This window comes from Danio rerio, chromosome 10 (assembly GCF_049306965.1).
Source record: "Danio rerio strain Tuebingen ecotype United States chromosome 10, GRCz12tu, whole genome shotgun sequence".
Taxonomy (NCBI): domain Eukaryota; kingdom Metazoa; phylum Chordata; class Actinopteri; order Cypriniformes; family Danionidae; genus Danio; species Danio rerio.
This window is the reverse complement of record NC_133185.1, coordinates 44,878,222-44,901,481: the sequence shown is the minus strand read 5'-3', so window position 1 is coordinate 44,901,481 and position 23,260 is coordinate 44,878,222. Positions and strand designations below refer to the sequence as shown.

At 37.1% G+C, this 23,260-nt stretch overlaps 1 protein-coding gene across 13 annotated transcripts in view; it reads right to left on the bottom strand.

The window, feature by feature from the left end:
- kirrel3a (kirre like nephrin family adhesion molecule 3a) overlaps positions 1-23,260 on the bottom strand; it is a 532,195-nt gene that overhangs the window by 139,673 nt on the left and 369,262 nt on the right. For all 13 annotated transcript variants that reach the window (XM_073915104.1, XM_073915110.1, XM_068224013.2 and 10 more), the window contains one exon: positions 8,567-8,716. In XM_073915104.1, coding sequence (XP_073771205.1) covers positions 8,567-8,716 — 150 coding nt within the window. The remainder of the gene's footprint in view (positions 1-8,566; positions 8,717-23,260) is intronic.

Sequence of the window (23,260 nt, the reverse complement as noted above, 5' to 3'; positions counted from 1 at the left end):
GCCTATATTAAACTGTTTTCACTATTAATGACAAACTTGAGTAAGCAGGACATGCTTTTACAATGTATTCGCAGTACTGAACTATTCCCAGATTACCTCGGAAGAACAAACTCTATCGGAAGGATGAGAGAGCTCAGAAACTCGCCGTGAGAATGAAGATGTCTGCATATTTGTGCCAGACTGTCAGATTTTTTTGCTTAAAATTGCTTAAAACATGTTAATATTTTAGAAAAGGTAGTTAAAGTTTGCACAACCAATGATTTATCTTATATGCAGCCTATTTTTCTTTAACTACCCGACTGACGCATTAACGGCAGCACACAATGAGATAACCGAGAAATGATGTGCTACTGTGGCACAGTGTCACACAAGTGACGGAACTTATCGTAAAGAACAAGAAAAAAATAAACGTGTTAGACTTTCTGTGATGGTGTTGTGAGGCGTCGTAGGCATGGTATCGGTTGTCATGAACTATGCCAAAATACACGAAAAGAAACCATTGACACCATCTTGTGTCTCGATGCCCATTTTTCGTTTGCGAATCCCCACGACACCCTACATGAAGGAAATCATGCGGAAATCATGATAAATTTGTGCGATCTGACTCGGACTTTAGGTTGTAATGACTCTCCAGGAATCAATCTTTCTGAATTAAATGCTTACTTTACTACATCCAATCAGCTTGGAAAAAGCAAGCCACGCCCACTGTTTTCTCATTTAATAATTCACTGCAACACAATACAAAAATAAAGATGGTCGCAGCTTCCGGTTCATGTGGACTTCAAGCCTTCTCTAATTAAGTCTGAAAGCAGCCCAAATAGCACCAGCCTTTTTTAAACACACAAGACAATGAGCAGAACAAATGCCGAGAGCTTACAGAAGCACTGCGGTGGCTCTTTTTAAACAATAGTGACCTTTGAAAGTGGCTGAGGTTTTTCCCCCATGGTTCACCGAGTTGCTGCGCCTTGGCTCTCGCTCTCTCTTCAGCTCTTCGGGCTTGGCTTTAAGGGAATTCCTTGGATCTAATTAGCCTCGGGGGTCCTTCTTCAGCAATGTGTACCAACCCCATCTCATGTCTTATTCAGCAGCCTTGGCCACCACAAAGCAAACTGGGTTACCCCACAACTCTCTCACGGATGTTCAGAGTTCAAATGTCACTTCGACAGGTCAGCCGTCCTCCCGCTGCAGAGTTCAATGCTTGCGTAATTGCTGAAGCGCACATCCCAAAACTGAGACTGATTGCTCCAGAGTCTTAATGCAAAGCTGTGGCACTTGAGAGAGAAAGAAGGAGCGTATAAACTTGCTCTGCATTTTTCATATCATTACTCCAGTCTTGCTTATAAACCCTGATTACTATCAATGGCAAAAAATAGATTGAAAACCTTTTGATAAATTGTATACGTTATTCCAGCCTGATCTCACGAGAAAACGTAAGTATTTTACGTTTTGGCAGTTTAGTGGCTAATTCGTACGAGTTCAGTCGTAAGAAAATGTACGATTTTAAAAAGGAGGCGTGGCACCTAACCCCACCCCTAAACCCAACCGTCATTGGGGGATACGCAAATCGTACTAAAATGTACGAATTAGATCGTACGAATTTGTACGAATTAGCCACTAAATGAAAAAGTTACGAATTGCCGTGATATTGTGTTGGTTATTCAGGTTTTAACGCAATTTTTTAAGTTATGAAAAGTTTAACTTAATTTTTGTCATGAGAGCAAATGTTTATATGTTGCTTTAACTTATTTGAATTCATTATTTGGGCTTCAACTTATTTTTTTAAGTTATGAAAAATTTAACTTCATAATTTTGGTCATGAAAGAAAATGTTAATATGTTGCTTTAACTTATTTGAATATGTTAATTTGGTTTTAACTCAATTTTTTTTAAATAGTCATAACAGCAAATGTTTATATGTTGCTTAAACTTATTTGAATATGTTAATTGGGTTTCAACTTAGTTTTTTAAGTTATGAAAATTTTAACAATATTTTTAGTCCTGAAAGCAAATGTTGCTTTAACTTATTTAAATACATTATTTGGGTTTCAACTCAATTTTGTAAGTTATGAAAAGTTTAACTTAATAATTTTTAGTCACGAAAGAAAATGTTTATATGTTGCTCTAACTTATTTGAATACATTAATTGGGTTCCAACTCAAGTTTATAAGTTATGAAAATTTTAAAGTAATATTTTTTTTCATGACAGCAAATGTTTATATGTTGCTTTAACTTATTTGAATATGTCAACTGTAAACAAAGCCAAGTCCATAATGCTTGCCCCGCCTTCGCGCTCTTCTTAATGGCCCACTGCTTTAGAACTGAACACAAATAGATTGGTTATCATCAGCTGTCAATCACTCAGTCAATGCCTTCTGGCTTGGGATGACAGGGAGAGCTACTACCGCGAAAAATCGTACAGCGCTGAAGATGAGAATGAAAATAACACTGACAGATTTTGTTTTAGAAACCACGTAAAGTTACAAATAATGACACAGCTTACTAGCGATCATGTGCTGAATGTTAATCCACCATCTACACTTTTCAAAGGGTGAATAAAAGAATTCCATTGCCTTCAAGGATGAAAAGTCTGTGGGATGGAATTTTCAGGTAACTGTTTGCCACATCCAGCACGAAAGCTTCTGTTTAATCCTTCATATAATCGCCAGATGCTGTCCGCAGTGCAAGTGGCAGCTATATGTAAAATTTAACACCATATACACCATCGCAAACGGGCTTGCACTGACTAAACTAATATCGCTACTCATGAAAAGACTGGTATTGCTATTAACATGACGTATGCATATGATAAGGTACAGTATATGTCAAAAGCATCAGTGCAATGTCAGACAGCACCCGTGTCAACAGCACAGTTGTATCGTTAACAGATTCATTCATGTCAAGCAGTGCGTGCAGGGCCGGTGAGCGGTTCGTGCATCTTTTGGTCACTCAGTTATGTCATAAAATTGTATTTTCTTGTGATAATGGGATATTGTTGAGACATATTTTCCTCACACATGCATATATATATATATATATATATATATATATATATATATATATATATATATATATATATATATATATATATATATATATATATTTTTTTTTTTTTAATGTTTTATTTTTTTTCTTGCTTGTTAGTTTGATTAGAGTTGATTTCAAATGCAATAAATCTGTTTGTATAAAACTTGTAGTGATGGTGATTATAATTGGTGGGTGTGACTAAATTTTGTCTCATGTGCCTACAAGTTAGGAGCACCAGTGCTACCAAGCAAAAAGGTTAATTTCGAGCCCTGTTTACAATTACTCTCCCATTCACTGAGCTCTAAGTTTACCTAGCTATAACAACTTTGCTTGCTGAAATACCCAAAATGTGAAAAGGGTCCATACAGCTCTATTTGTCACCACCTATTGGTGGGTTAAGAACTGTATTTATTTATCTACAGCAGGCCTAAAGCAAAACTACCAGCTAAAATATTGTTTATTTCTTGTTATCAAAGTTCTACTTTTTTTGCCAACACTGCACCACTAACATGAACTTAGAATACAACAAAGCAAAAACCCACTCTGAATTTAAATGAGGGGTCTACGCAAGACACAGTCTAGTGGGCGATACACAACAATGAGACCGAGACATGTTAATGCATTGCAGCGGAGCCCTGGACTCAAGCCCAAACACAAAGTCAGAAAAAAGCCTCCATTGCCATTTTTCTCAGTAAGTGACAAAGACAGGTTTGAGACTTTGCAGGCGAAACATCCAATCAGGTTACTAAGACCATTCTGAATCTGGGCTGTCAGGACAAAGATAGAGAGAGCGAATGAACGAAACGCCACGTCTGATTGTGGTCACGCGTCACCGTCCCCCTCGGGAGCGAACTGACAGGGGATTGACGGTGACGAAGTCCCTACATGAGCTTCATTACCTCGCTCAGGAGCCGCTTGCGGTTTTGTATGCAACTTTTCAGAAGTAAGCCAGTTTGTGTGGGATTACATGTCAGGCTAATGGCTCTGCCCTGGGGAGTACGATGATTTGTCTCTGCTGCCACCGGACCAGCAAAAAATAAAAACAAATGAGCGGCCTCTCATCTATAATTAATCATTTTAATGGACCTCGAATCGCCGGCATCTTCGCCCGGCTTTAAACGTCTAGACTCAGATTACTGGTTTAAAACGCTGTTACTGCGAGGCCCGGCGTAATGAACTTATTCCTCTGGAATATATCATAGTTTTAACAAAGGAAAGAAAGAAATCGATAATGATAATCAGGCTGAGTCGGGCAGCCCGGGAGCTAAGCTGACGCAATGCATTTATGTCAGGGCCTCTATCGATTGCAAACATATCTAATGTGTCTTATTAAAGCTGATTAGCCCTGATTTCAGAATATCACACATTTATCTGACTCAGAGATTGACTTTGTTCTTGTCTACATTCTCTGTACTGCAGAGGCCGTGCTTTTTTGCGCTTTTTCCTTCCTTCTCAGGGCCTTGCATTCGTTTACTGCTGGAGTGCTGTTCTAGTTGAAGGATGTAATGATTGTCTGACTGTCCATTTATTCACACATATATCCATCCATCCATCCATCTATCCATCCATCCATCCATCCATCCATCCATCCATCCATCCATCCATCCATCCATCCATCCATCCATCCATCCATCCATCCATCCATCCATCCATCCATCCATCCATCCATCCATCCATCCATCCATCCATCCATCCATCCATCCATCCATCTATCTATCTATCTATCTATCTATCTATCTATCTATCTATCTATCTATCTATCTATCTATCTATCTATCTATCTATCTATCTATCTATCTGCCGGTCTGTCTATCTGTCTGTCTGTCTGTCTGTCTGTCTGTCTGTCTGTCTGTCTGTCTGTCTGTCTGTCTGTCTGTCTGTCTGTCTATCTATCTATCTATCTATCTATCTATCTATCTATCTATCTATCTATCTATCTATCTGCCGTTATGATTGTCTGTCTGTCTGTCTGTCTGTCTGTCTGTCTGTCTGTCTGTCTGTCTGTCTGTCTGTCTGTCTGTCTATCTATCTATCTATCTATCTATCTGCCGGTCTGTCTGTCTGTCTGTCTGTCTGTCTGTCTGTCTGTCTGTCTGTCTGTCTGTCTGTCTGTCTGTCTATCTATCTATCTATCTATCTATCTATCTATCTGCCGTTATGATTGTCTGTCTGTCTGTCTGTCTGTCTGTCTGTCTGTCTGTCTGTCTGTCTGTCTGTCTGTCTGTCTGTCTGTCTATCTATCTATCTATCTATCTATCTATCTATCTATCTATCTATCTATCTATCTATCTATCTGCCGTTATGATTGTCTGTCTGTCTGTCTGTCTGTCTGTCTGTCTGTCTGTCTGTCTGTCTGTCTGTCTGTCTATCTATCTATCTATCTATCTATCTATCTATCTGCCGTTATGTCTGTCTGTCTGTCTGTCTGTCTGTCTGTCTGTCTGTCTGTCTATTTATCTATCTATCTATCTATCTATCTATCTATCTATCTATCTATCTATCTATCTATCTATCTATCTATCTATCTATCTATCTATCTATCTATCTATCTATCTATCTATCTATCTATCTATCTATCTATCTGCCGGTCTGTCTGTCTGTCTGTCTGTCTGTCTGTCTGTCTGTCTGTCTGTCTGTCTGTCTGTCTGTCTGTCTATCTATCTATCTATCTATCTATCTATCTATCTATCTATCTATCTATCTATCTGCCGGTCTGTCTGTCTGTCTGTCAATCTGCCGTTCTGTCTGTCTGTCTGTCTGTCTGTCTGTCTGTCTGTCTGTCTGTCTGTCTGTCTGTCTGTCTGTCTGTCTGTCTATCTATCTATCTATCTATCTATCTATCTATCTATCTATCTATCTATCTATCTATCTTCATACCTAATCAGAATTACCTTTATTCGCCAAGTGTATACATACAGTACACACAAGGGATTTTTTGTGTGTGTTTTCATGAGCTATGAGTACATATATTTACATATACATTCTATACATACTATACATACTAGCAATAAATGGAAGCAATATGCATCTAGATTTGAAGATTATATGAAGAAGTGTGATTTTGTTCAGTGTGTATAGAGTATAAATAAGATATCTATATTTACACGATGCGCTGGCTGTGAGGTAGAGATGGCCGGGGGGAATAAAACTGCTTTATGCCTAGATCTTCTAGCTACCAGAAATCTATAGCGTTGTCCTATAGCCTCTACCAATCATCCATCCATCCATCCATTAACTCATCTTTCTTTCCATCTACCTATCTATCTGCTGGTCTGCCCTTCTGTTAATCCACCCATCCATTCATACATCCATGCATCTATCTTTCCATCCATGTAATAATTTGTCCATTTTCCAATTAATTTCCATCCATCTATGTCGTTTCATCCATGTATATATCTATACTTACATAGTCATGTACAGGTTTTATCAAACATTCATATATCCATCCTTCCACTCAATTATCCATATATTCAATCATCTATTCACAAACCTACATAATAATCCATTCTTACATCTATGTAATATTCTATTTATCCATCCATGCACCTATCTGTCCATCTATGTATTATGCATTTCTCTCTATCTATCTATCTATCTATCTATCTATCTATCTATCTATCTATCTATCTATCTATCTATCTATCTATCTATCTATCTATCTATCTATCTATCTATCTATCTATCTATCTATCTATCTATCTATCTATCTATCTATCTTCCTATCTATCTATCTATCTATCTATCTATCTATCTATCTATCTATCTATCTATCTATCTATCTATCTATCTATCTATCTATCTATCTATCTATCTTCCTATCTATCTATCTATCTATCTATCTATCTATCTATCTATCTATCTATCTATCTATCTATCTATCTATCTATCTATCTATTTATCTGTCTGTCTGTCTGTCTGTCTGTCTGTCTGTCTGTCTATTAATGTATAATCTATGTCTATTAACATCCATCTTTCCGCATCCAATTTTTGATTATGCATTCATCTATACATCCATTCGCCCATCCATTCATCCATCCATCTATCTATCAATTCACCTACCTGTTAATTCTCTTCCATACATCCATCCATCCATCCATCCATCCATCCATCCATCCATCCATCCATCCATCCATCCATCCATCCAGCCTATATCTATAAATCTGTTTGTCTATCTGTCCATCTATCCTTCCACATGTTCATATATTCGTCTGCCCATTTATCCATCAATTTATTCATCCACTCATCCATCATTTTCTATCTATCTGATTGTCTGCCCTGTTAATCCACCTATTTATTCATCCATTTATCCAACCACTATCCATGCACCTATCTCTTCATCCATGTATTCATTTCTGTCTTTCTATCTCTCGATTTATTTTATCCCTATTTCCACCATCAATTCATCAATTTATCAATATATTAATCTGATCATCCATTTATACATACATGCATCCATCCATAGATACATACATCTACCTATTCACCCTTTATCTGTCCATCTATCCTTCTACATGTTCATTGATCTGTCTGCCCATTTATCCATCCATTTATTCACCTGTCTATCTGATTGTCTGCCCTTCTTTTAATCTACCCATTCACCCATTTATCCATCCATACATCCACCCACTTATCCATCCATTCATCCATCCATCCACCCACTTATCCATCTATCTATCCATCAATTTATCCGTCCATCCATCTATTCATCCATCGACCTATCCATCCATCCATCCATCCATCCATTTATCAATTCATCCATTCATTTATCCGTCCTTCCATCTATTTATCCATTAACCTATCCATCCATACACCTATTCATTAATCCATCCATCCTGCCAGCTCATGCCCATCAACCTGTTTGTCCCTCTGTCCATCAATCCTTCTACATGTCCATCCATCTGCCCATTTATCCATCCATTTATTTACATGTCTATCTGATTTACTGCCCTTCTTTTAATCTTCCCATTCACCCATCCATCCATCCATCCCACCCACCCCTCTGTCCATCTATTTGTCCATCTATGTATTCATCTGTCTGTCTGTCTGTTTGTCCATCCATTCATCCATCCATCTGTCTATTTATCCATCCATCCATCTATTCATCCATCAACCTACCCATTCCATCCATCCATCCTTTCATCATCCATCCATCCATCCATCCATCCATCCATCCATCCATCCAGCCAGCCAGCCAGCCAGCTCTTGTCAGTCTATCAACCTGTTTGTCCCTCTGTCCATCAATCCTTCTACATGTCCATTCATCTGCCCATTTATCCATCTATTTATTTACCTATTCACCTGTCTATCTGATTTTCTGCCCTTCTTTTAATCTTCCCATTCACCCACCCATCCATTCATCCACCCATCCATCCATCCATACATGCACCTATCCATCCATTCATTCATTCATTTATCTGTTCATCTGTCTGTTTGCCCATCTGTCCATCCATCCACACATCCACCCATATGTCTACTCATTTGTCCATCCATCTATCTGCCTCTTTCTGTCTTGTGTGTGGGTTTTTCTTGAAGATTACACTGACCTAGCACAGTGAGTTGAGCGGGTCGAGATCTGCCAGCAACCTGGATGGCTTGACACTCAAAGCTTCCGTCATCCACCAGTTCAGTCCGCTCGATGAGCAGATGATATTCTCCTTTACTGTGGTCCCCGATCACATCATAGCGTGGATAGCCTGGAACACAAAGTTTAGCATTAAACAAAGGAAGCATTACACCATTAACATATCTTAATTGCAAGCGTGACATTATTTTCTTCTGCCTTCAAGCATTTAAGTTACCCCGAGCATATTTGTTATATGAAAAATGCGGGTTTGCTCAGTGTGTTTACTGTAGAGAGAGTTGTTGGTTTTTACTCTTTGTGCTGTGGTATTGTTAAATTCTATGAAAGTTGCTCAAATGGGTGAAACATACAAAAATACCAATATTTCACCACACAATAGGAGACGGGACCCATTCAGAGGTAACCTTGAATGATCTCAGTTGTGTTTACTTCAGTCGTGAAATAACAAAATCTGTGGAATGACTGGAATTAAAGCTTACAGCACACATCTTGACTTCTGACTGAATGAATGAACAGATCGCACATTATTTGATAAATATACTTCATGGTTTATGTGATGAATAGCTATGTGTTCATTTAAAGACACTAGATTAAAAGTAAATGCTTATTGGTTCTGCATGAAATGATCAAGGATTCATTCACATGTCATTCCAGAAGTACTATGAGTGTTTAACTTTAATGTCTGCCTCTTTGCTGAACAACTACAGACTTGAAGATTTGGGGTCAGACGGACTTCTTTCTTATTATCCGAAAGACATTAATGCTTTTATTCATCAATGCTGCATTAAATTAAGGACAAATGATGATGAATGAACATTTCAAAGTGATTACATAGTGATTTAATGAATTCTGCTTTATAAAGTTTATTCATTCATCCATCTATCCTACTTTTATTATCAATCTGTTTGTCCATGTGTCTATCCAGCTGCTCATTTATCCATCCATCCATCTGTCCATTTATCCATCCATGTATTATCCATCTACATACCCATTCATCCATCCATCCATCCATATGTACGTCTGTCCTTCTGTTAAACTACCCAGATAACCATTCATCCATCCATCCAACTATCTGTCCACCCATTTATCTATTCATCCATCCATCTGAAGGTCTGCCCTTCTGTTAAACTACTTATCGTTTGTCCATCCATCTATCTATCTGCTCACTTATCGATCCATTGATCTCCCCATTTATCCATCCATTATCCATCCATTATTCTTCTATTCATCCATCCATCCATCCATCCATCCTTTATCTGTCAGTTTGTCTATCTGCCCATCCATTCATCCATATGCTCATTTATATATCCATTCATCTCCCAATTTATCCATCCATCCATATATCCAACCTTTTATTCATCCATTCATCTATCCACCTATGCATCCATTCATCAATCCATCCATCCATCCATCTGTCAGAATGTCTGCCCTTTTGTTAAACTACCCATCTCTCCATCCATCTATTCATCTATCCATCCATCAATTCATCCACCCATATGCTAATCCATCCATCCATCCATCCATCCATCCATCCTTTATCTACAAATCAGTTTGTCCATCTGACCACACATCCATCTGCTCATTTGTCGATCCATTCTTCTGGCCATTTATCCATCCATTTATTCATCTTTTCATCCATCCATCCATCCATCCAACTATCTGTCCACCCATTCATCTATCCATTCATCATCTGTTCATCCGACTATCTGTCCATCCTTCCATCCATCCATCCATCCATCCGAATGTCTCCCCTTCTATTAACCAGCCCATCCATCCATCCATCCATCCATCCATCCATCCATCCATCCATCCATCCATTCATATGTACGTCTGTCCTTATGTTAACTACCCAGCTAACCATTCATCCATCCATCCAACTATCTGTCCACCCATTTTCTCCATTTATCCATCCATCTAAACGCCTGCCCTTCTGTTAAACTACTTATCGTTTGTCCATCCATCTATCCGCTTATCGATCCTTTGATCTCCCTACTTATCCATCCATTATCCATCCATTATTCTTCTATTCATCCATCCATCCATCCATCCATCCATCCATCCATCCATCCATCCATCCATCCATCCATCCATCCATCCATCCATCCATCATCTATCAGTTTGTATATCTGCCCATCCATTCATCCATATGCTCATTTATATATCCATTCATCTGCCAATTTATCCATCCATCCATATATCCAACCTTTTATTCATCCATTTATCTATCCATCCATCCATCTGTCTGAATGTCTGCCCTTTTGTTTAACTACCCGTCTCTCCATCCATCTATTCATCTATCCATTCATTTATCCATCCATCCATCCATCCATCCATCCATCCATCCATCCATCCATCCATCCATCCATCCATCCATTCTTTATCTACAAATCAGTTTGTCCATCTGACCACACATCCATCTGCTCATTTGTCAATCCATTCTTCTGGCCATTTATCCATCCATTTATTCATCTTTTCATCCATCCATCCATTAATTCATTCATTCATTCATTCATCCATCCATCCATCTATCTGTCCACCCATTCATCTATCCATTCATCATCTATTCATCCGGCTATCTGTCCATCCATCCATCCATCCATCCATCCATCCATCCATCCATACATACATACATACATACATACATACATACATACATACATACATACATACATACATACATACATACATACATACATACATACATCCATTCATATAGTCATCCATTTATTCATCCATTAACCTATCCGCCTGTCCATTCATTCATTCATCCATTCATCCATCCATCCATACATACATCGATACATCCATACATACATACATACATACATATATCCATCCATTTATTCATCCATCCATCTATCCATCCATTCATTTATCTATCTGAATGTCTCCCCTTCTGTAAACCAACCAACCCATCTATCCATCCATTTAAAGATAAATTGTATAAATTTCTAAAAGAATCATTTGACACCAATAATCATGACAAAAATCATCTTCGAAAACAAGAAAAAACAATGCTTTTTTAAAATACATTTAACTGCAGAACTAATTTTAAATTGCATTAATGTTTTACAATATACTGTTTTTGTTGTTTGTAGTATTTTTGATCAAACTAATAAACTATATTTTCTTTAAAAAACAGTAACGTGTGCGAGACTGTTGATGATTGAATGCAAAAATTCACTTTTTAAAAATTAAAACACACGTGGCCCTCAGGGTAAAAAACAGATGCCACAAAAGTGTCAAATATGCCTTCTTCAATAAATGATTAATGGCGCCTCTTTAGTTAGAAAAAAAAAAAATTGGGAAAAGCAAAATTGCTACACGATGCTTAACCGAAGACAGATGTCTCATTTTTAGTTAATCTGCTCATATCAGCAAACAGATCAGAGCCCGGAGCACTTTTAAATCCGAACATGATCTTGTAAACAGTTATCACGGCGTTCCTCCCAAAGCCCCGGTGATCCTTTATATTAAAGACTGTTTGGCTGTCCTGTTCTATCTGGTAATAAGCCCGTATTAGGAATCGATAGTGTCATTACAGCCTTCAGGTTTCCTGCCACAGATCTTCTTTTGCCTTTTTATTTAAGAGCTGTTTTCATTAGGGATTATCGAGGCATACAGGCGCCTCAATAAAGCTCTGATGAATTCCCCAATATGCTTGACTGGACGGCTTCAGACAATGGCTGTCAATTAGAAGAAACAATGCGAAATGACCCTATTAAAGGTAATGAATCCCACCGAAATGGATTCGGCTTCATGTCGGATCAATAGCAGCTGCGATAGAGAGCCGGGACATGGATTCATCACACTGTGGGCATCGCACTGACACTCCAATGGATGGAGGCATGCTTGAAAAGTTGGCAGATCAAAGCTTGGAGCGAGCGATCGTGAAAGCCGAAAGGGGGAGACGTACACGGACGGGCATCCTAATCAAGCGTTATGTTGGCTTCGGTTCTGTCTGATATCAGCACTGGAGCTTTTGAGGATGCTGAGGAGATATAGATATCTTTTTTTTTTGTATTGATCGCAGGATTTGTCATTTCATCAGGGCGAACACGATAGTGATAAAACATGAGACAAACACGATAGCGACTTGTAAAAATCCACTAACTGCCATCGACAATCTGCTGTGAATACCCTTACGGCGCTCTAGTCCAGGAGTAAAAACGAAATCAAAAAAGATTATACTGTATAACCTGAAAAATCTCGCAAATGTTGGATGAATAAATTCTAGAGAATAAACAGAACTTTTTCTTTATTTTTGACAAAATAAATAATAAACTAAAATAATAATACCAATGATTATATATATATATATATATATATATATATATATATATATATATATATATATATATATATATATATATATATATATATATATATATATATATATATATATATATATATACATATATATATATATATATATATATATATATAATACATTATGATAAGAATAATTCATTAAAGATCAAAACATAACTTATTGAAGCTAAATAAAATAAAAACAAATTGTAACTTCATGTGTCAATTTGTAGCGTGGAGGCTGAGGCAATGCTAGAATCCATTTGCGTAAGTTTAAAAAGGGCTTGCTAAGATACATAAATGTGTAAACAGGCAGATAGTCGGTAACAGGTGAGCTGTCCAGGGCTGTTTCCAAAAACCATCGTTAGCCAACTAAGGTCGCAAGTTGTGTCGTTACAAACGTAGTTCGTTGATTTGCCATTTCTGTGGCTGTGTTCTATTCCCAGTTATCCACCCTATCCCCTATTCGTTTAGAACAAAAAAGCATTCACTCTTAGGTGTAGTTGGCTTTCAAAGCATTTTTACAGTTCAGTTTTAGCGATCTTCATGTTTATAATTGCACTCCGTTCGTTGATGTCATTTTCAACACAGCCGTGGCTTATGATGAAAGCTGTAGGTGACCTATTATTTAAAATTTGAATTTAAGTTACATCATCATCATCATCATCATCATTATTATTATTATTATTATTATTATTATTATTATTATTATTATTGTGATTATTAAAGTATGATTTTTTTTTCATTTCTTACTAAATAATAAATATTACATTTCATTTCTTGAAAAATCGCCTCATTATTTATATATTTATATGATTTATATATGAGATTAAAATATGTGTTAGCTTTTGTAAGTGATTTTGTTTTAGATTAGAATATGTATATGTTCTCAATTATATTTGTAAAGGAAACATTGATCCTATATGTGCAATTTACATAAATTTCAATTCATATGGAAAGTGAGTGCATGTTTTTAGCGAAACTAATATTGAATTTTTTATAAATGTGTGTGCGTGTGTAACAATATAGTTTGCACAAAGAAATGTTGGGGTTCTTCTCTAAAGAAGTTGTTTCTTAACCCCGTTTAGATCATCATTAAGGGCGTTTCATGTTATACTAACGTCGTTCAAACGATGGATCTGTGACAGAGAAACTACTGGTTGTGAGAAACACTCTTTTCCCAAACGATGCATCTTACTATGATAGTTCAGCTGCGAGTTATGTTAATGTTTGGGAAACGCACCCCAGATCATTCAACAAACACAAGGGAAATCCCAGCCTGATCTCACGAGAAAACGTAAGTATTTTACGTTTTGCCAGTTTAGTGGCTAATTCGTACGAATTCGTATGAGTTCAGTCGTACGAAATGGTACGATTTTAAAAAGGAGGCGTGGCACCTGACCCCACCCCTAACCCCAACCGTCATTGGGGGATAAGCAAATCGTACTAATTTGTACGAATTAGATCGTACGAATTCATATGAATTAGCCACTAAATGAAAAAGTTACGAATTGCCGTGAGATTGTGTTGGAAATCCAGCAGATGTATGTAGCAATGCAGACAATGGGTCAAGGCAACAAAAATCAATCCAAAACAGAGCAAAAGGGCAATAACAAGGAACGCACAGTAGGTAAGGGTAAACAGGCCAGGTCATACTGCAGTCAGGAAAGTCATATGGAAAAACGCTCGGTAGAGCAGGTAAACTGGCAATATTTCACAAAGTAACTGTTCCTGAGTGCTCGCTGAAATATGCTACAAACAGTAATTGAGCGAAGAGGAAGCGGAGGTGAGTCAGTACTCTGATAAGGGCTCCCCATGCTGGCGTGGCATTACACAATTTCATTGTAAAAATGCAAATAAGTTTCATAAATTCGGTTGCATAGATATAATTGTAAATCATAAAAAAAAACATAATTAAGGAATTTTGCTGCCACTATGCTGACATGCAGGCATGTGTAGCTCTGCCCTCTTTTGAAAAGTGCACAATCGCATTTGAACTTAAAGTGACAGTCACCAAAATGGTGCATTTAGGATTTAAACCTAAGAGGACGTTTCATAGATTTATAAAACATTATTTGTGTAATATTGTGAGTTGAAAATTTACATACACACTCTAAGCACATCACAGACTTTTTTTACGTATTGTAAAAAAGGGCATAATAGGTACCCTTAAAACATTTTTTCATTGTATAACATATGTACTTATTTTATACATCGAGTAAACGACAAGATGACCTGTTTCAGTATATGCCTGAAAGTAAACTGACAAAAGTGACTTTATAAGCAAAAAGAAAACAGTAAAGTCGGTCTAAAATTAAACCAATAGATGAATTGGATAAGCTAAATTGGCCGTGGTGTATGAGTGTGTGTGAATACGAGAGTGTAGAGTTGTTTCCCAGTACTGGGTTGCAGTTGAAAGGGCATCCACTGTGTAAAACATATGCTGGAATAGTTGGCGGTTGATTCTGCTGCGCCGACCCCTGATAATCAGGAATTAATGAATAGTTCAGAAAAAATGCAGCACAGGGTTCAATAGAATCTAAGACTGCTCAATTCCAAGAATGCAGAGAAAGGCGTTATCATGCAGAGCGGACTTTGCCAAGTTACCTCAGAAGAATGAACTGAGATCGCGAGAATAGTGAGCAAGTCCTGTGAGAAACAAGATGCTGTGATCTTCCTGATCTAAACACTTTTTTAACAGAAAATTATTTAAATTTTACAGCATTCATACAGTGACTTATTGTTTTTCCCCTTTTCAACATATACAGTATATAATATGATCAAAAATCTTACAAATATATTCAATTCAGCTTTATTTGTATAGCGCTTTTACAATGTAGATTGTGTCAAAGCAGCTTCACATAATTGGTCATAGTAACTGGAACAGTGTGGTTCAGGTTTTAGTGTTTAAGTTCAGTTCAGTTCAGTTTAGCTCAGTTCAGTGTGATTTAATCATTACTGAGAGTTCAAACACTGAAGAGCCAATTCATTGATGCGTAGCTCTACCAATCCTGAACCATGCGAGCCAGTGGCGACAAATATACTTTGCACAATGCAAATTAAACTGACTTGAATATGAATTTCAGCAAATAAACTTTCTTAATGTGTTTACTTTCACCATCTTTTTAGGGAAACTCCTGAGATAAATAAGTTATCGCTGAACTTTAATAATAAACCTGTAAAAAAGGCTGCACTTCCTATATCCTTTATTCAGCCGCAATGACTTCTGGGACTTTTAAAGCGAGTACTGTGCTGAAGTGTGCTTGGTCTATATCAATAACACATCAGGGCTCTTCACACATCCTCCGTTCTTGCGGTCTTGAGTTTTGGAACTGAACTTTGACTGTTAATGATGACGTTACACGAAGACGCAAGATCGCTGAAGAACGCATATTGAAAAACAGTCTAAGAATCAGGAATGTTAAGAAAACATTGTGTTTTTAACATGTAGTTTTTTATAATCTTTAAACAAAACTTAGGATTTTAGACAGAGTTTAAATCCCTTCTGGCTTGTACTCCTCAACAACATATACTGTAATGTTAGAATAAAACATTAGAGTGGGCAGAGAGTAGCTGCTGTTTTTGTTTGCGTTTTGCTTGTTCGAACACATTCGACCACATGAGCATTTACACTATGAAAGCAATACAATCTGATGCATTTTTAACAACCTCTGGATGTAGTCAAAAGTGGTCAAGCTCAAAATATCAGAGCCTGTTTACACGTTTAGCATCAGGACAGGATTGACAAAAACACAAACAACAGTACAGCACATAAAGCCTAATAAATGGAGAAAGATTCCAATTATATGCAGTTGAATTATTAGCTCTCCTGTATTGTTTTTTTTTTATTTCCCAAATTATGTTCAACAGAGCAAGGAAATTATCACAGTATGTCTGATAGTATTATTTCTTATTTGTTTTTTTAGGCTAGAATAAAAGCAATTAATTTTTTTTTTAAATCCACTTTAATATAGTCAATATTAAATATTATCTATATTATAACAGTCAATATTATTAGCCCCTCTTAAGCAATATTTTCGATTGTCTACAGTACAAACCATCGTTAGAATGAATTGCCTAATTACCCTAACTCGCCTAGTTAACCTAGTTAAGCCTTTAAGGCCCAATCCCAATTTTACTCGTTTTGCGCTTTCAAGTGAAGGGGTAGGGGTTTCTTAATTCTTTTTAGCTTGAAGCTGTAGGACTCTGTGGCTGGACTGCCACACTTGAAACAAAGATTTCATAACATTTCATTACACCATCTAAAGCGGCAGCATGGCTGCTTATGGAACTAAGGAGATGCACAAGTTCAATTCAATGATATTTACAGTTAAAGTCAGAATTATTAGCCCAAATGATGTTTATGATGTTTAAATAATTATATTTCCAAATAATGTTTAACAGAGCAAGGAATTTTTCACAGTATTGTCTATAATAATATAATAAGTCATATTTGTTTTATTTAGGCTAGAGCCTAAAGCAGTTTCATTTTTTTTAAAATTCATTTTAAGGTCAATATCATTAGCCCCTTTTTTTGTTTTTATTTGTTAGAATGTTCACAAAACAAACCATCACTACAATGACTTGCCTAATTACCCAAACTTGCCTAGATAACCTAGTTAAGGTTTTAAGGCCCAATCTCAATTTTTCCCCTCAGTCCTTCCTCTTTCCCCTCAATTTGTGCTTTCACATGAAGGGGTAGGGGTATCCCAAATCTCTTTAGCTTGAAGGTGTAGGGCTAAAGGGAAGGGCTGAATTGCCACACTTGAAACAAAGATTTTATTACATTCATTACACTATCTACAACATGGCTGCACATAAACTAAGAAGAGGCACAAATTTGTGTTTTTTGTCATTTTTATGAATTTTTACAACAAACAACCACATGTTTTAACACCTAGCAAACAATTGTGTGTTTTATAAACGCCTAATAGACATCAAGATGTAGACAGCTTGGCTGAAAGAAGGCTAAACTTGGGCTGTCAGTGAAAATCTAATAGACATCTAAGAATAGCCCAAAACTTGACTAGTCGTCAGATAGACAGATTAAACAGACTTTATATGTGTGGTCAGTAATTTCTGTTTTTTGGATGGTTCTAGTTTTGGTCTATTCTTAGATGTCTTATAGTTTTTCACTGAAATTTAGCCTTGTTTTAGCCAAGATGCCCATGTTTAGACGTCTTTTAGACATCTATTAGACATCTTTTAAAAACAAAAATGCTTAATATTAATTTAATATTAATTAAATCATTTTATTGTTAATGTACAGTGAAACTGATGAATCCATGGTGAGGTAAGTGACGTTATAAAGTACACTGCTGTTCCATTTGAAGAATTACCCGACTTGTGTCCTCGCGTACTCGGGCGTTCGCTCTTCTAAGTCTGAACTTGGCAAGTCTGAACTTCCAAGGACGCAAGTCCGAACTTTGCGTACTTGGTATTGAGAAACAGCCAATCAGTTATTAAAAATTAGTTTTTAAAACTAATGTGTTTATAAATGAGTTAAAATAATTATTCTTTCCGTTAAACAGAAAACATAATTCTGACTAATTCTGAAATCTCTTATTTTTTCCCCTATAAGGATCTCTGGCACCTAAAAAGTTTGAGAGCGCTTGCTGTTTAATTTGAGTTACACTTTATCAAGTGACTTTTTTTTCATATCCGCTTTGAAGCGAGACTTTTGTCCAGTGCCACTGCTGCTGGAAGTATCACGCCTCTGTACTCGATTATACCATGGTACAATGATATCCAGGAGTCCCCGGACACTTCTAAACGCTCGCAGAAAGACAGACGCAGTGGAAAGGAAAGAAAAGCCCTGAGAGGCTCAATTAAAGAGCTCCGTCCATGACTAAACGCTGCCTGGGGCCGCGGCTAAAAATGACTAACTTGAGAAAGCGGCGTCCAAAATGGAAATCTTTTCTTGGTAAAGTATATGGTTTAAAAAAAAAATCACACATCACGAGAGGACTAAATGAGGCCGCAGCTAAAGGCTCAATCTTCTGCTATTAATTGCTCGCTTCTTGAAGTGCGTACGTGAACGCAATCAGCAACTATTGTTGGCGATAATGACCCCTTGATCCGGCAATTATGTGTAACGCTAGCTAAACGGGATCTGATCGCTGTGCTTTGAGCTAGATATGAGAATAAATCATTGAATTATGCTTCGTTACACAATAAATATTTCAAAGAGCTAATAAGTTCAACTTGAAGCGAGCTGGAGCAAATTTAGGAGCGACATAAGGCAAATTGAAGCTTTAGGGACGAATGTGCGCTGAATCTGAATAAGGCCTAAGTTTGTTTTGCTTTTTTTGGTGTTTAATCTGCGAGTAAAAGAGTCAGTGAGAGGGAAAATCAGTCCAGCGATCAAATCTGATTTGTTTTGTGATGTTCAAAACAAGACGAGATGATTTTGCAAACGTAAACCTAAAGGTTATCCACACATACAGTGTTGGGTGATATTAGTTACAAAGTTATTGTTATTGGAAAACTTTTACACAGCAAAAGTAAAGTAAATTCATCTTCAAGCAATTTAAGCACAGTAATCTGCATGTTTAGATACTGCTAATTTATTTTATTTTACTATTATATAACTAGGAAGTACCCACCAGGCACAGAACATTAAAAGACATTAACATTAGGTTAGATTTAGGTCAGGTGACCAAAATTCAATGTCTAGCCACCATCTAAGGACAACGTTAATTTGACGTCCTATAACAACGTCAAATGATGTTGACATTTGGTTGATTTTAGGTTGTGTTGGTGACCAAAATCCAACGTCAAGCCAACATCTTAAACCAACATCATTTACAGTTGACAATTATTAGCCCCCTGAATTATTTGCCCACAAGTTGCCCACAATTTCTGCTTAACAGAGGTAAAAATTAGGCAACGTATTGTATAATGATGGTTTGCCCTGTAGACTATCAAAAAGAAATAGCTTAAAGGAGCTAATAATTTTGACCCTAAAATGGTTTTACTTTTGTTTTTAACTGCTTTCAATGTAGCTGAAATAAAACAAATAAGACTTTCTCCAGAAGAAAAAATATTATCAGACATACTGTGAAAATTTCCTTGCCCTGTTAAACATCATTTGGGAAATATTTAAAAAAGAAAAAAAAATCAAAGGGGGGCGGGGGGTGTTTGTTGTGGCTAATAATTTTGACTTTAACTGTATATGTCAAATGCTAGCATTTAATCGGCAGGTATGGCAACGAAAATGCAACGTCTGATGGATGTCATAGTGATAACTTCCACACAACGTCAAGCTGTAACATCATTAGACGTTGATATTTGGTTGATTTTAGGTTGGACATTGACATTGGCCTGACATTGGGTTCTGACATCAACCTGAATTTCATTTCCAAAACAAAATGAAAAGTCCCCACTACGTTGGTGCACAACGTCAATCTTATGTCATACTGACGTGCTGTGCCTGCTTTGAAATGTTTTGTGTTTTGAAACATATCATTCATAAAGTGTTACATTTTGTAATAAAGCTAAAAGTCCAGTTTGGCTCAGATTTAAAGAATTAGAAGTGTTCTATGTGCCATTGAGATTTACAGTGGTCCCTCGTTAATCGCGGGAGTTACGTACTAAAAATAACACGCAATAGACAAAATCCACGAAGTAGTCCGCTTTATTTTTCACAATTATTATAGATGTTTTAAGTCTGTAAAACCCCTCACTACACACTTCTCAGACAGGCAATAACATTTTAACACTTTTACCTCGTTTAAACATTTTCAAAGTTTCATAGTAAAAAAGGTCAGCATTATAAAATAAAAAAAAATTTAAAAAAACAAACACAATTGATCTTTATTTATTTATTCTGTAATGGTGGCCTACAGTTGCGTAACTTCTCCCTTCCTTTAGCATGTCTGGTTAGCATCTTCCTCTGCCTTTCTAGGTGCTATCGCAGGTGCCTTTGACAGTGCAGAACGTTTCATCGACATTATGGGGACACTGCGAGTGATCGAAGGTTTATGTAAATTTGGCGAGCTGATTGCATTCTGTACAGTACAGGAGGCACGGCATGGAGGAGATTGATTGACAGTGGTCTACAGCCAGTCAGGACGCAGAACACAATGCGCTAATCAAGACGCAGAACTCAATGCGCTGTAAAAAAAAGGTCAAATTGCACAAAAAAAAAAATCAGTGTGAAAGTGAAAAGTGAACCGCGTTATATTGAGGGATCACTGTAATTTAATAACTCGAGTAACTGAGTTACTTTTTAGAAACGGTAATTAAAAATGTAACATAAACACAATTTTAATAATGTCATCTGTAGTTAGAAATTAAATACTTTTTTAAAGTAACTCACCCAATCCTGCGCACATACTTTCAGAACATTTCACTCCATTCTTACAAATTAATTTGTAAATCTCGTCATGTGAATGTAAAACAGCTGCACTCGCGGCGCGTCTCTCTGGGGTTTCTGCGGATGATGAAGCGCTTGCCTTAATTAATGATAGAAATGCAATTAATTCTCGATTGTTGCTTTGCTTTGCTCAGTCTGACGGCGCTTTTGACAGGCACTTTCTGAGACAAACAGGAAAACCTTCACAACAGTCAGGAAAAGTTAGCGGGGGGAAAGAATCCGCAAGGCTGCCGGGTAAAAAAAAATGTCAGGGGAAGCATTCGCGGGCTGACAGAATGGGCTGCTGTCCTTCTATTGCAGTGCTTTACTGGTAAAAAGACCAGACAAAGAAAGGTCTGAAGTGTTCTGTAATGATAGGAACAGATCTGACAGAGACACACGGCAGCTTTAAGCAAACATCTTGACTTTGCTTTCAGTCTGAGAGTATCATACACTGGAAAGCAGAGCAGAGCAAATGAATCAGCATCAAATGATGGAATCATGTAGGAAAATAACTTAAATGTGGCCTGTTATGGCAAAATCACTTTTATAAGAGGGTAAAGCACAGTTGTGTTGAAACAGTGTGTGAATATAACCAGCATCTAAAGGTAAACATTATTAATTAATATTTTTTATAACTGTATTTGATATAAACAGTTTGCAAAAATACTTTGATTTGTACGTCTGATCAGAGAGGGAAAGTCTCGCCTATTAATGGAGATCACTCACTCATTAGCATACACTAGGGTTGTCACGGTGCCATTAATTCACATTATGATGCTATACCAGCTGAAGTATCATGATACCAAGTAGTATTGCGATACTGTAATTCATAAATCAAATCTATGCAATACAGAAAATTGTCAGAAACACTATATTTTATGTTATAATAGGCCTACTTGAATTGAATTCATAATTCCCTTTTTATTGAAAAAAAGTATATGCGTATCACTTCACCTAAAATGCACCTTCACCTGCTGATAATTGATTATAAAGCTTGTTTGGCATGCTGTCCCGGGAGAGAGCCCTAAGCTCGTGATATCCTCGAGCCCAGGGCTCCCTGCCGTTGCAGGGCGAGAGGGGAGTTTGAGCTCAGGTAGGTCTCGAGAACTCCCCTGCTTGATAATGCTGAATGTGGATTATGAATGGAGAGTATATGCTGAATTCAACGCTTGTCTATGATGTCGATTTAGTTTTGTCAATTTACTTATGTTATATGTTTTTGGTGAAAACCCACGCAAACACGGGGAGAAAATGTAAACTCCACACAGAAATGCCAACTTGCCCAGGTTAAGATCTGAGCCAGTGACATTCTTGCTGTGAGGCATGATCATCATCGGGCCTCCGGGCTTCCCTGACAAGGAAAGGGGAGGAGTAGGGGTGGAAGGGGGGCTTCTTCAAGAAGAAGATGGCTAAGGTAAGATACTCTGGTTATTTATAGTGATTTAGGAATAGTCCGATTTGTGGATTGTGCCTTAATTAATGAGGGACCAGCTGCTATCAATCATAAGAGTGGCTCCTCTTGAAATTAGTTTATAAATTAACTTTACTTTGTAGATAACTGACCAACAAAAATACATTAAATAAAGATACAAATTGTACCAAACAAAATTTGTTACAAAAAGACAATTTTTCCAACAGAATTTGGCTATATGAATTGGTCAAAAATTGTTTCAATGTTTCCTGTTGCTCTGCTGTTTTTCATCTATTAGTTGTTGTTCTTTTTCTTTTTTTTTTTTTTTTAAGTCTAAGGTCTAAGGTTTAAAGGGCCATGACACCCCCCTCTTTCGGTTAAAGTCTACTTCAGAATTTTTTCAAAAGATGCATGATTAATGGGCGTGGAGCTCCGCGAGCATCGGGCAGGAGTGGGCGTGGCCAGCAGGGGAGAAGGGGAGCGAATAACTGCTGTTGTCAGTTAGCTCACAAAATGAGACACAAAGAGGAGACGCATGAGTTCATAGTTTACAAAGTTAAAATGCAAAGAAATGA